Source organism: Erythrolamprus reginae, chromosome 6, assembly GCF_031021105.1.
Source record: "Erythrolamprus reginae isolate rEryReg1 chromosome 6, rEryReg1.hap1, whole genome shotgun sequence".
Taxonomy (NCBI): domain Eukaryota; kingdom Metazoa; phylum Chordata; class Lepidosauria; order Squamata; family Dipsadidae; genus Erythrolamprus; species Erythrolamprus reginae.
This window is the reverse complement of record NC_091955.1, coordinates 97,123,056-97,137,704: the sequence shown is the minus strand read 5'-3', so window position 1 is coordinate 97,137,704 and position 14,649 is coordinate 97,123,056. Positions and strand designations below refer to the sequence as shown.

Sequence of the window (14,649 nt, the reverse complement as noted above, 5' to 3'; positions counted from 1 at the left end):
AAGGAGGGAGGGAAAGAAAAGGGAAGTAGGAAGGAAGGATGGAAAGAAGGAAGGAGGGAAAGAAGGAAGGAAAGGGGATAAGAGAGGGAAGGAAGGATAGAGGGAGAGAAAGAAAGGGAGAGAGGAGGAAGGAAGGTGAAAAGAAGGAAAAAGGGAGGGAGGGAGGAAGGAGGAAGGAAGGAAGGAGAGAAAGAAGAAAGGAGAGGGAGGAGGAAGGAAAGAAGGGAGGGGAAGGGAGAGAATTGAAGGGAATCCTGGTATTTGGAACTTGGCTAGCTGACTTGCTGTAATAGCTAGATCAGCTGAGTGGCAACTCTTCCCCCATCGTTGACCCTTCTTGGCTCTGAGCTGCTTACCAGGCCCATACGCCTTGGCCTTCTTGGGGTTGACTTGCTTGGAGTTGAGGGGGGCTCCGGGTTTGAGTTTGGCCTTGGGGAACTGCGAGAGGTACGTCATGACCGAATGCTCGTCCACGTTGGGGTCCACAATCTCTTCGGGGGCGATGACCTGCAGAGAGAAGAACACGCCCATCAATCATCCAGAAAACCCTGTTGGCTTCGTTTCAGCCGGCGTGATATAAATTTAGCTGAGAAGCTCAACCTTTTTGATTGGCAGCTGTCCCTTGCAAAGCTCGAAGGGAGCACGGCCTGTTCCGGATGGTTCCTGCTGGTTTCCCCTTCCTGGGGGCAGGATATTTTCTCCCCCCCCACCGCCTACTCCCCAATCCCTGTACCTGTGGGACTCCCAGCCAGTCGTCGGCCTGTTGCATGGCTTCGCGGGCATTCTCCACCGGCTGTCTCGGGTCCCATGTCTCCCAATCTGGACACAGACCTGGAAGGGAAAGAAAAGAGGGGGGTCAGCAAGGCAAGGGGGCTGCAGACACCCAAAAGATCCCCCCCTACATCTGTGATGGCAAAACCTTTTTGGTTCGGGTGCCAAAAATGTGCACGCAGGCATGGTAGCATGCATGCGCGTGGCCACATCTGTGATGCAATGCTCACCTTCCGTACATGTGCAGAACCCCCCCCACACCCATGCATGCACACAAACATCAGCCCCACACTGCCCCCCGAGGCTTCACTGGAAACCTCCAGGCTTCCAGTGGGCCCGTTGGGCTGTTTTTCGCTCGCTGCAGGCTTCAGGAAGCTTCCTGAACCCTTCGGATGGCCAAAACTAGCCCGACAGCTCAACTGGAAGTTTGTTTCCGAACTTCTGGTTGGGTCGTTGGGACGTTTTGGTTTATTGTATGTAATTTTATGGTATTGTATATACTATTTACCATCCTGAGTCCCTTTGGGATTGGGAGGCATATACCGTAATTTTCAGAGTATAAGATGCAACTTTTTCCTCCCTAAGAGAGGCTGATCATTTGGGTGTGTCTATAAGATATAATCTATAATGTAGCTTCTCCACACACCCCAGCCCTAACCAGGACCTAACGATCTTCCCAGCTCTTTCCTTGCAGGCTCTTTCATTGTTTCTCTCTGCCAAGATTGTTTCCCAAGCCATAAATCTTTGCAGGGCTTTTTTTCCATTGCTCTAACTTGCTCCCAATAAGTTTCTTTCCAGCCCTAACCAGGTGCTAACGATGTTCCCAGCTCTTACCAGCTTGCAAGCTCTTTCATTGTTACTCTCTCCGAATAGAGACAGGAAGAGTGAGAAAGAGAAAGTGAGCGTGAAGAGGGAAGGAAGGAAGGAAGAAGGAAGGAAAGAAAGAAAGAAAGAAAGAAAGAAAGGCAGGTCCTGACCCCCCAGGTTGAGAACCACAGGTCTAAGTGCTATTGCTAAGTGGGAAGGAAGGAAGGAAGGAAGGAAGGAAGGAAGGAAGGAAGAAAGAAAGAAAGAAAGAAAGAAAGAAAGAAAGAAAGAAAGAAAGAAAGAAAGAAAGAAAGGTCCTGACCCCCCAGGTTGAGAACCACAGGTCAAAGTGCTATTGCTAAGTGGGAAGGAAGGAAGGAAGGAAGACGGAGGGAGGGAGGGAGGAAGAGAAGGAGGGAGGGAAGAAAAAGAGGTAGAAAGAGAAACTGACAACAATTAAAAGAGAGTAAGGAAGAAAGGAAAAAGGGAGAAAGGGAGGGAGGGGTATATTTTCAGACACCCCCCTCCTCAAGGACTCCTCTGTACTGGAAAGTGGAGAAAAACTTTAAAACTAATCTCCATTTTAACCAGGCTCTTTCTCCACACACACCCTGATCCAGCGAGGCCTCTGAGCATGTCCAAATTTGGCCAGCTTTCCAAACTAAGTGGTGTGTGTGTGTGTGTGTGTATCCATCCCTGGGTGTGCAAATCCTCCGGGGCTATAAATCTGCTTCCAGATTGTTTAGATTGCAAAAGCCAGGGCTGGGTCCTCGCCAGCCAAGCCGGCCACCCGTGCAGCCAGAGGGGAGAGGAAGGAAGGAAGGAAGGAAGGAAGGAAGGAAGGAAGGAAGGAAGGAAGGAAGGAAGGAAGGAAGGAAGGAGGGAAGAATCATGCTGACACAATGGGTTAGAATCAGGGCTGGGCTACTGCCCGAACCAGGCAGTGGGGTAGTGAAAATGGAGGTGCACCCCACAGCATCCAATTTGCACTGAAACATGTTGAAAGAAAATGCAGGACGTCTTGTATAAGCCATGCCCAAAAATTTTGGTATGCTTTATTGCAACCAGACTCTGCTCACGGCCAGGAGTTCGATCCTGACTAGGTCGACTCAGCCTTCCCTCCTTCCGAGGTGGGTCAAATGAAGACCCAGATTGTTGGGGGCAAGAGGCTGATTCTGTAAACCACTTAGAGGGGGCTGTAAAAGCTCTATGAAGCAGTATATAAGTCTAAATGCTACTGGCCTTCCTTCCTTTTTTCGTCAGTGGCACAATGCTTAGAATGCAGCATTGCAGGCTGACTCTGCCCATTGGTAGTAATTCGATCCTGACCAACTCCAGGTTGACTCAGCCTTCCGTCCTTCTGAGGTGGGTAAAATGAGGACCCAGAATGTTGGGGGCAAGAGGCTGACTCTGTAAAATTACTTAGAGCAGGCTGTCAAGCACTGTAAAGTCGTATATACATCTAAGTGTTATTTCTAAATGGGAAGGAAGGAAGGAAGGAAGGAAGGAAGGAAGGAAGGAAGGGAAAGGATGGAAGGGAAGGAAGGGAAAGGATGGAAGAGAAGGAAGGAAGGAAGGAAGGAAGGAAGGAAGGAAGGAAGGAAGGATGGATGGAAGGGAAGGAAGGAAGGGAAAGGATGGAAGGGAAGGAAGGAAGGGAAAGGATGGAAGAGAAGGAAGGAAGGAAGGAAGGAAGGGAAAGGATGGAAGAGAAGGAAGGAAGGAAGGAAGGAAGGGAAAGGATGGAAGAGAAGGAAGGAAGGAAGGAAGGAAGGAAGGAAGGAAGGGCAGTGGGGCTCCTTGTTGCTGTTTTCTTGGGGACGTTTCATGACCCAATTAGGTAGGATCATCAGTGCTACGAGAATGGTAGAGAGAAGGGAAAAAATGGTGGAGTCTGTAGTAGCTGAGCTTGATTGTTGTTGGTTTTCTTACAGACAGTCAGACAAGTTGCACCAATATCCCTGGAAAACCAGCATTGGATCAGGAGAAAATGGCAACTGAAGTGAAAAACGTCTTCCGGGGCGCCTGCTGAGGGCGTCCACAAAGTCAAGATGGCCGCCGGCACTGTGCAATTCACCTCACAGTTTTAACCTTCAGTGGCTTCTCCGTCGGAGGCAGGGGTCGGCCAAGCTGGCTCTTCTATGACTTGTGGACTTCAACTCCCAGAATTCCTGAGACAATCATGCTAGCTCAGGAATTCTGGGACTTGTAGTCCTCATGTCATAGAAGAGCCAAATTTGCCTACTCCTGCTCTGAGGCAGTTTTATGTCACGGGGGTGGGGGAGGGTGGACTACAACTCCCAGACCACAACAGGCTGGGGGATTCTGGGAATCGAAGTCCTTCCCCCTCCCCCTCATAAAGTTGTCAAAAGTGAGAAATCTTGAATGAAATCATCTCAGCTACCAGCAAATTCCTGAAGTCAGCAAATTCCAGAGCGGGATATGTAAATCCTTGCCTGGATGTGTGGAGGAAAGAAATGTCATTTTTTTAAAAAGAAAATCTCCCTGGGCTTTGTTTCTAACGTCACCGGAGAAGCATCCGGTCCCTTCCAGAATTTTCCACGCCGATGAGATTTTACAAGCCCTCTGATTGATTTTCTTTCTTGTCAAGCGGAGGAAGGGCTGAAATTGTTCAGTGGTTTATAAAATTTACAGGGTATCTCTGGGTGGCTTACGATACACGTGGCAGCCCACTCATTTAGTGACTGTTTCAGAGTTACAACGGCAATGGAAAAAAGAGATGACTGTTTCGGATGGATGATAAGAAAGGAAGGAAGGGAGAGAGGGAAGGAGAGATGGAGGGTGGATAGATGGATGAGGAAGGAAAGGAGGAAGGATGGAGGGGAGGGAGGGAGGGAGGATGGAAGGAAGGAAGGAAGGAAGGAAGGAAGAGACAAAGAAAGAGACAAAGAAAGAAACAAAGAAACAAAAAAAGAAAGAAAGGGGGAAGAAGGGAGGGAGGGAGAATGGAAGGAAAACAGAAAGAGAGAAAAGAAGGGAAGGGAAGAAGGAAAGAAGGGAGAAAGAAAGAAAGAGGGGGAAAGAGAGAGGGTGGGAGAGAGGGAGGGAGACAAAAAGAAGGAAAGGAAGGAAGGAAGACAGAAAGAGAGGGAGGGACAAAGAAAGAAAGAAAGAAAGAAAGAAAGAAAGAAAGAAAGAGGGGACGGAAGCAGGGAGGAAAGAAAAAGAGACAGAAAGAGTGAAAAAGAGAAAGTGAGAGTAAAGAGGGAGGGAGGAGAGGAAGGAAGGAAGGAAGGAAGGAAGTGGATGGATGGATGGATGATAAGAAATGAAGGGCAGGAGAGAAGGAGGGAGGGTGTATAGATGGAGGATGGTAGGAAGGGAGGAAGGATGACAAGACAAATGGCCATATCCTTCATGACTAAATATATTGCAAACCTCTCCAGCCTCGATCAATCCTTCAATCCACCTGCAGCGCATGGGGTCCAGTCAGGCTCTCCTGGGGGGTGGGGCACCCTGTGTACTTCTCCCCCCCTCCACCCCAACACCCCAACACCCCACACCCACACTCACCCGGGGCGCAGTTGTCCACCAGGGCCCCCAAGGCCTTGCCGTCCTGCCAGTCGCGGTTGAAGTTGGTGATGGGCAGCTGGGGCACCTTGTTCTGGATCCACCCCAGGAGGCGCTGCTTGGGGGTCTGCTTCTTGGCGTCCTCCTCATCCTCGTCTTCCCACATGGGCATGGAGATGGAGTAGTGGAGGATGAGCGTCCAGATCAGGCCCAGGATGAGCTTCAGGTTGCCGTCCACAATGGCTTTGCTGTCTGCAGGGGAGGAAGAGGATGATGAGGATGATGATCATTTGAATTGAATTTGAATTGAATTTTGAATTTATTGGATTTGTATGCCGCCCCTCTCCGAAGACTCAGGGCAGCTCACAACAGGACAGTAATACAATACAAATCTGATCTTAAAATTTAAACTACCGGTAAATTAAAATACATGTATAAAATCCCATTAACTACACAGTCATACACACTCGGTCCAGCTGATCAATATAGAGGTCAGAGAAAAAGACAGGGAGGTTAATCCCCCCATGCCTGGTGGCAGAGATAATAATAATAATAATAATAATAATAATAATAATAATAATAATAGTAATAGTAGTAATAGTAATAATAGTAATAGTAATAGTAGTAGTAATAGTAATAGTAGTAATAGTAGTAGTAATGATGATGATGATGATGATAATAATAATAATAATAATAATAATAATAATAATAAATGCTGTCACATCGCAATCCCAGGAGACAGCAGAATTGAGGAGAAGCAGCTAGAGAAATTAGTGAAATACAAAGATCTAAACATCGAGCTGCAACGACTCTGGCATAAGCCCGTGAAAGTGGTCCCAGTGGTACGTGGCACACTGGGCGCAGGGCCAAAGGATCTCAGCGGACATTTGAAAACCATCAGAATTGACAAAATCTCCATCTGTCAATTGCAAAAGGCCGTTTTACTGGGATGGGCAAACATAATTCGCCGCTACATCATGCAGTCCTAGGTGCTTGGGAAGAGCCCGACTGGTGATGAAATACAAAATCCAGCATAGTGATCTCATTTGCTGTGTTGTATTGACATAATAATAATAATAATAATAATAATAATAATAATAATAATAACGACGACGACGACGACCACAACCACAACCACAACCACCATCACAACAACAGAGTTGGAAGGAACCCTGGAGGTCCTCTAGTCCAACCCCCTGCTTGGGCAAAAGAAGGGGAAGGGCTCGGGACATCCTCCACACAACCAGAATCCGCCCTCGCATCCCGTTTGGGTCACCCCAATACCAAAAACCCCAATCTTTGAGACTTTGGGGAAAAAATGCATAGAAGAGCAACTGAGATGATTAAAGGCCCTGAGAATAAAACATATAAAGAACAATTGCAGGATATATCAACTTTAGAGAAAAGAAGGACACGGGAAAACAGTCTTCTAATATTTGAGGGGCTGCCACAAATAGCATTTAGCAATAGCACTTGGACCTATATACCACTTCACAGTGCTTTCACGGCCCCCTCTAAGCGGTGGTCCTCATTTCACCCACCTTGGAAGGAAGGAGAGATGATGGATGGATGGATGGATAGATAGGTAGGTAGGTAGGTAGGTAGGTAACAGTTTAAACTCCAAATCTGAGTCTAAAACCAAAGTCGAAAGACCAAAAGACCAAAGTTGGCTTGCTTGTTTTCTCAAAAAAAGAAAAGGTGGGAGCAGGGGGGGAGGTTAAGGAAGGAAGGGCCTCACTCTTTTCCCCCCAAAGCGTGCAAATGTTCACCATCCTTCACACACATGAATTTCACTGAGGGGGGGGGAGCCGTCCAGTGGAAAGTCCCCCGCCTGGAGGCTGCCCAGGAAGGAAATGGGCTACAGATGTTTGCCAGCAGCCCGTGCACGGTGACACCCCCTCCCCTCCCCCAGGGTGGGGGAAAGCAGAGGAGCCTCTCCTGGACCCCAGACCCTTCTGGAGGGAGGGGGTGTCAGCCAGCCTCCCAAGGATCGGCAGGAATTCTTCTTCTTCTTCTTCTTCTTCTTCTTCTTCTTCTTCTTCTTCTTCTTCTTCTTCTTCTTCTTTTGCAAATTCTAAAGATTCCATTAATTGTCCACCTTTGGTTCTGGAGGGGGGAATTACCCCCCTCAGAACGGGTTCGCAATTGGTTCCCAACCTTTCTAATGCCACGATCCCTTAATGCAGTTCCTCCTGTTGTGGTGACCCCCAACCATAAGTCGAGCACCAATTCTCCCAACGGAGCTTTAAGCTGATTGGCAGGAAGGTCAGAGGGACACCCCCACTGTAAACGCCTGATTGGTCAGATTGTAAAAATATGTTTCAAGGTGCCAGAATAGAAGCTTTAGCTTTAGTATATAAGTCGTTGTATGGTGGAAGGTCTTAAGCATAAAACGTATCAGGAAAGACTTCATGGACTCCATCTGTAGAGTCTGGAGGACAGAAGGGAAAGGGGGGACATGATCGAAACATTTAAATACGTTAAAGGGTTAAATAAGATCCAGGAGGGAAGTGTTTTTAATAGGAAAGCGAACTCAAGAACAAGGGGACACAATCTGAGGTGAGTTGGGGGAAAGATCAGAAGCAACGTGAGAAAATATTATTTGACTGAAAGAGGAGTAGATGCTTGGAACAAACTTCCAGCAGACGTGGTTGGGCAATCCACAGTCACTGAATTTAAACATGCCTGGGATAAACATAGATCCATCCTAAGATAAAATGTAGCAGAGTATAAGGGCAGACTAGATGGACCAGGAGGTCTTTTTCTGCGGTCAATCTTCTAGGTTTCTAGGTTTCTAAGTCGAGGGCCACCTGGGATGTCTTTTAAGCGCTTTGCTCAATCCTCCGACTGCCCCACAGCACATTCTGCAACCTCCACCCCACCACAACAGGGGTTTTTTTTTGCTCCTTTGCAAAATCTTTCTCCTCTCTCGCCCACGTCCAGCCTATCCCAGGACAGCTGCTGGGGGGATGGGAGGGGCTGTTCGAAAGCTGGACGCCTGTCCAGGCCAGGGAAAGCGGGCCGAATCGGAGCATCCGGCTTGGGAAACCAGCAAGAGGGAGCCAAGGGAACAGGTGTCCGTCTGGGTTTGGTGCCAGCGGACAGCCAGCCTCGGTGGTGGTGTTTTGGCTCTTGGAGGTGCTGAGTCAAAATTTCCCTTTTTCTCCAACCTCCAAGCTGTCCGGAGACGGGAAAAGGACAGTGTTGAGCAACGGATAGACAGCAGAGCCTGTGATGGTTGGCCAAATCCAGCTGTGCTTCTCCAGATGTGTTCTGTGCATGGCCCTCGGAGGGGACCCCAACTCAGAAATCACTTATTTTGTGATAAAATCCGACTCTACTTGAACGCACGCACACATAATGAAACACAGGTTGAAAAACGGCACAGAAGGAGCTTTATTCCTCTTTAGAGCTACCTGGAACCTCTGTCTGGGAAAAGCACCAAAAACCTCGTCTCATCTACATTCCTTAGATAAAGTCCATCCATTACTTAAATATATGCATTTTGTTCACCGTAAGCTTTGCCCAGCACAGCATCCAACAGAGAATGTCTTTTATTGAAGCAGAAATCGTGGTTTTTAAGCCTTGTTCAATCACACCTCCTAGCCTCACGTCTCTTCCATTGATTCTCCACACCCCATTTCCCACAATCCTTTGCCTGGAAGTGACATCACACCTCAAAGAGGCTAAGACTGTAAGCTAATATTGTTTGTTTGTTTGTTTGTTTGTTTGTTTGTTTGTTTGTTTGTTTATTTATTTATTTATTTATTTATTTATTTATTTATTTATTTATTTATTAGATTTGTATGTCGCCCTTGTCGGAGAACTTAGAGCAGCTCCCAACAAACAATACAGTCTACAAATCCAAAGTTAAAAAGCAAAACAATTAAGAAACCCTTAATAAGAACAATCACACAACTCAATATTCCATGCATAAAGCTATACAACTCCTCTCACCTCAATAATCTCCTATAAGGAGGGTCAATCCACTGATTTTCCACTCTCATGTCTTCCTCATCCTCTGACTAGGACCTCTCCCCCATTGTCACATCAGCCCCCTCTAGTGGTTCCTCGGGTTCACTCAAGTCACTTTCTCCCCTACTCTCGCTCTCTGCTTCATCTGTCAACCCACACCTGGCCCAGGGTATCCAGAGGGGCCTGGCTCACCCTCCTCAGAATCTGACATGGCCTGAGGGGGACAAGGAGCACTCACAACACAATGCAGTGGGAGCCGGCTTCCTAAGGCCACAGGTAACCTTCCTCCTGGCCTCCTGCAGGCACGGCCTGCAAACCAAAGGGGAGAATGCCCGTCTTGAGCAGAGCAGCATTGGGCGCCTGGCGAAGAGACCCGGCTGCATACGTTACCGGGGAGACCAGGACAGACAAATCTTTGTTGGTCAACCATTCAGGGTTTAAATGGCACTGAAGAAGTGACTTTGAGAATGGTCCTCAGGTTTGTGGGCGCCGAAGGAGGAGAGGAGAGGAAGGGAAAGCAAAGCAAAGCAAAGGAGAAAGAAGAAAGGAAAGAGGAAGGAGAGGAGAGGAAGAGAAGGGGAAAGAGATGGAAGGAGGAAGAATGAAAGGAGAGAGGGGAGAAGAGAAAGAGAAAAAGAGATGGAAGGAAGAAGAATGAAAGGAGAGAGGAGGGGAGAAGAGAAAGAGAAAAAGAGGTGGAAGGAGGAAGAATGAAAGGAGAGAGGAGGGGAGAAGAGAAAGAGAAAAAGAGATGGAAGGAAGAAGAATGAAAGGAGAGAGGAGGGGAGAAGAGAAAGAGAAAAAGAGATGGAAGGAAGAAGAATGAAAGGAGAGAGGAGGGGAGAAGAGAAAGAGAAAAAGAGGTGGAAGGAGGAAGAATGAAAGGAGAGAGGAGGGGAGAAGAGAAAGAGAAAAAGAGATGGAAGGAAGAAGAATGAAAGGAGAGAGGAGGGGAGAAGAGAAAGAGAAAAAGAGATGGAAGGAAGAAGAATGAAAGGAGAGAGGAGGGGAGAAGAGAAAGAGAAAAAGAGATGGAAGGAAGAAGAATGAAAGGAGAGAGGAGGGGAGAAGAGAAAGAGAAAAAGAGATGGAAGGAGGAAGAATGAAAGAAGAGAGGAGGGGAGAAGAGAAAGAGAAAAAGAGATGGAAGAAGAATGAAAGGAGAGAGGAGGGGAGAAGAGAAAGAGAAAAAGAGATGGAAGGAGGAAGAATGGAAGGAGACCCAAGAGGATGGAAGAGGAGAAGAAAGGAAAGGAAAGGAGAAAGAAGAAAGGAAAAATGAAGAAGTGGAGAGGAGCATGGAGGAGAAGAGGAGAGGAGAGGAGAGGAAGGATATATGGTAAGGAAAAAGGGGAGGGCAAGGAAAAGAGAGAGAGGAAGGGAAGAAGGAAGGAGAGGAGAGACTTGGAGGTGTGGAGATCAACTCCTCTTGAACCCGTGGCTGGTTCACCCACAGGAGGCTGAAAAGCCATCCACGCCTTCCTGTGTCCAATTGCCTGTATAAATAGTGACGTTTTGCAACTGGCAATGCAAGGGAAACACTCTGCACACCCTCAGAGGGCAACCCGCGCACAGAAGCAACAGGAAGGAGGGTCGGAATGCCGGGACTTCCCTGGAAAAAACAATGTCTCTGGCAGACGCCGTGTGCGAAGCCTGAAGGAGCTTTGGCGGAGAATTCCAAAACGCGTTTTCTGTTTGTGCGATGATTCATAACTTCATTTGACAAATTCCAGGGCTCTGCGCGGGCAGGAAAAATCTGCGTGTGTGTGTGTGTGTGTGTGTGTGTGTGTGTGTTGCAACTGTCAAGACCCCTGAGATGGAAAAAAACCTCCCCTTGTTCCAAAAAAAAAAAAAGACCTGGCAGGGGATGATGGGAGGTGGAGTCTCAAGAGTTGGCAAAAAAGTGGGGTTAGATTTGGGGGTACCCAGAAGCAAAACCTCAGTCACTCCTAAGGTTACAACAATGTGCAAAGGTTACAACAAGGGTTCCTGCTTGAGCAGGGGGTTGGACTAGATGACCTACAAGGTCCCTTCCAACTCAAGTAAGTAAGTAAGTCAGTAAGTCAGTAAGTAAGTCAGTAAGTAAGTAAGTAAGTAAGTAAATGAGTAAATAAGTGAGTAAGCAAATAAGGAAGGAAGGAAAGAGAGGGAGGGAGGGAGGTAGTATGTAAATAAGTAAATAAATAAATAAATAAGGAAGGAAGGGAGGAAATAAGTAGATAAGTAAGTAAGTAAATAAATAGGTAAGTAATTAAGTACTGGTAAGTAAGTAATTAAGTACCGGTAAATAAGTAAGTGAGTAAATACGGTAAGTAAGTAAGTACTGATAAGTACCAGTAAATAAGTAAGTAAGTAAGTAAGTACCGGTAAGTAAGTAACTAAGTACCCGTAAATAAGTAAGTAAGTGAGTAAATACGGTAAGTAAGTGAGTAAATACGGTAAGTAAGTAAGTAAGTAAGTAAGTAAGTACTGGTAAGTACCGGTAAGTAAGTAAGTAAGTAAGTAAGTAAGTAAGTACCGGTAAATAAAATTCATTTAGTGACCAAAGTTACACCAGCACTGAAAATGACTTACTACCATATTTTCACACTTAACAGCCGCTGCACCATCCCTGCGAACGCAGCCCTGCTCTTAACCGAACTGCGGGGATCCATTTAACGACGGTGGCCCACAACGCCTTACAATGAGGCCGAACTCGCCTCACCAATGTTTCACACTTAGCAACAGAAATTTGGTGGGTCTGTCAGTCCAAGGACCCAAACACACAACCAGGATCGTTGTAGGGAGTGGGAGGGTGTGTGGGGTGGGTAGTTTCTAAATGTCTGTCCGGATCAACGTGCCTGTTGAAGATTCCCATGCAAGAAAGGAAGCAGGCGGTGGGGGGGGCAGCGACAAAGAGCCACTCGGTTATTCTGCGAAGCCCCCTCCTCCTTCTTCTCCTCTGCAGGCACACACCACCAAACACACACACAAAGGAACGCACAGACACTCCGGCACGCACCACCTCCCTTCATAGCTGAGCACTGAGGTCAAGCGACTGCAAAGGCCAGGGAAAGTCAAGCCGCCTCTGGGCTCTCGGGGGAGATCAACTGAGCCGCTGCGGCAGCCGCCTAGCTAGACCCCCTGCCTGCAGGGACCCCCTTCCACAATTTGGTGCCCACCAGATTCAGGGGGGGCTACGATGGCCCTAGAGGCACCCCTGGCACAAAATTGTGGGTGCAGCTGCAGCAGAGATGGTCCACTGACTGCTATTTTGATGCAGGATTCCTGGTCAACTTTCTCTCATCTTGGTGTTTGTTTGTGTGTGTGTGTGTGTGTGTGTGTGTGTGTGTGTGTGTGTGTGTGCTTTTGTGTGTGTGTATGTATGTATGTCTTTGTGTGTCTGTGTGTGTTTCGATTGCCCCATCTATCAAAATTATCTACTGCATCTCAAGACCTAAAATGGGCACCTAACATCAAAAAAACATCATCCAAAAAGCACCACGAAGAATGTTCTTTCTGTGCCAACTAAAGAAGTTCAAACTGCCCCAGAAGCTGCTGATCCAGTTCTACAGAGGAATCGTTGAGTCCACCATCTGCACCTCTATCACTGTCTGGTTCGGTTCTGCAACCCAACAAAACCGACACCGACTTCAGAGGAGAATCAGAACTGCAGAAAAAACATTGGCTGCCAACCTGCCTTCCATTGAGGGCCTGTAGACTGCACGAGTCAAAAAGAGGGCGGTGAAAATATCGACTGACCCCTCGCATCCTGGACACAAACTGTTTCAACTCCTACCCTCAAAATGTCACTACAGAGTTGTGTATTGGATGTACATTGCATTTTATTCTTATATCTTCACTCCTATCCTTTCTTTCTTTCTTTCTTTCTTTCTTTCTTCCTTTCCTTTCTTTGATATATATTCTACATGGTTAATCTCATTAACCTTCATTATGTATTGGACAAAATAAATAAATAAAAATAAATAGAACACTGCACACCAAGACAACAAGACACAAGGACAGTCTGCTAAACAAATAAAATAATTCCCTCAACACTGTCAAACTATTCACTAGGTCTGCACTACTATTTCTTCTAGATTTTTCTCATCATTCCTATCATCCTTTTCCTCCCACTTATGACTGTATGACTGTCACTTGTTGCTTGTATCCTCAAGATTTTTATTAATATTGTTTTTCGTGATTGCTTATTTGTACCCTATGACAATCAATTTAGTGTTTTTTACTTCGTGATTCTTGACAAATGTCTCTTTTCTTTTATGTACACTGAGAGCACCAAAGACAAATTCCTTGTGTGTCCAATCACACTTGGCCAATAAAGAATTCTATTCTACTCTATTCTATTCTATTCTTAGGCAAGAAACCCTATACCACTCCAGACAAATGGTTATCCAACATCTTCTTTAAAACTTCCAGTTTGGAGCATTCACAACTTCTGGTGGCAAGCAGTTCCATGGATTAATGGTTCTAGACACCCAATTCCTACAACCATTTTTGTATGTTCCATCCACCCATCCCCTAATTATCCTGGTTGCTCTTCTCTGCACTCTTTCTAGAATATCAACATCTTTTTTTTAATATTGAAGTGACCAAAGACTGGATGCAAATATTCCAAGAGCAATTGTTTTACCAAAACCTTATCAAGTGGTAAGTTTGCAAAAGAAAAGAAGTTTGGGTTAACAAAAAGAAAAGCCTGCATCAAAATGCATTGTTGAAAGAAACTTTGCACGGAAAAAACAAGTTTGGGTTAACAACAAAGCCTGCGTAAAAATGCATTATGCAAAGAAATGTTGCATGAAAAAAGAAATTGGGATTTTTTTAAAAAAAACCTTGTATAAATATGTATTATAAAAAAATAGTTTTGTGTCTGTTCTGCTCTGTGTTTTTTCCAAATGGTCTTACAGTTTCTTGGACCACACAGTTAAAATCTGCAGCCGGGGGGCAAAACTCCCCAGCCAGCCCCTAAATAGAACAAAAATATATGTATATATCGAGGGAGCCCGAGCGCAGGGGGGGCAGACGGTCCTGGAGATGGGTCTCACTTTCCATTTTGGTCTCATGAAATGAACACACCACCGATTGTCTCGTAGGATCAGCCGGCAGGACAGTTAATCCCTAACAGGACAATATCCCTCCTCTGGTTACTGACCGCAAAGCGTGGCCGGAGTATTTCGACCTCTCTGGATTGGCACTGCCGTTAAAAATCTGTTGTGAGAAGCTTCAGATCCGAATGTTATTTTATTCTGATTTTTTCCCGAACGCCCTCACTCTGCTAAACAAATAATTCCCTCAACACTGCCAAATTATTTACTAAGGCTGCACTACCATTACTAGTCGTTTTTTCTCCTCATTCCTATCACCCATTTCCTCCCATTTAGGACTGTAACTTGTTGCTTGTATTCTTAAGATTTTTATTATAATTGATTGTTTCCTGATTGCTCATTTGACCCCTATGACAATCCTTAAGTGTTATACCTGGTGATTCTTGACAAATATATTTTTCTTTTATGCACACTGAGAGCATCTGCATCAAAGGCAAATTCCTTGTGTGTCCAATCACACTTG

General features: G+C 46.1%; 1 protein-coding gene across 3 annotated transcripts in view; it reads right to left on the bottom strand.

Moving 5' to 3' along the window:
• The window catches only part of FLNC (filamin C), an 89,077-nt gene that overhangs the window by 59,914 nt on the left and 14,514 nt on the right, over window positions 1-14,649 (bottom strand). For all 3 annotated transcript variants that reach the window (XM_070754510.1, XM_070754512.1, XM_070754511.1), the window contains exons 2-4: window positions 5,113-5,361; window positions 734-831; window positions 357-507 (exon numbers count right to left, since the gene is read on the bottom strand). In XM_070754510.1, coding sequence (XP_070610611.1) covers window positions 357-507; window positions 734-831; window positions 5,113-5,361 — 498 coding nt within the window. The remainder of the gene's footprint in view (window positions 1-356; window positions 508-733; window positions 832-5,112; window positions 5,362-14,649) is intronic.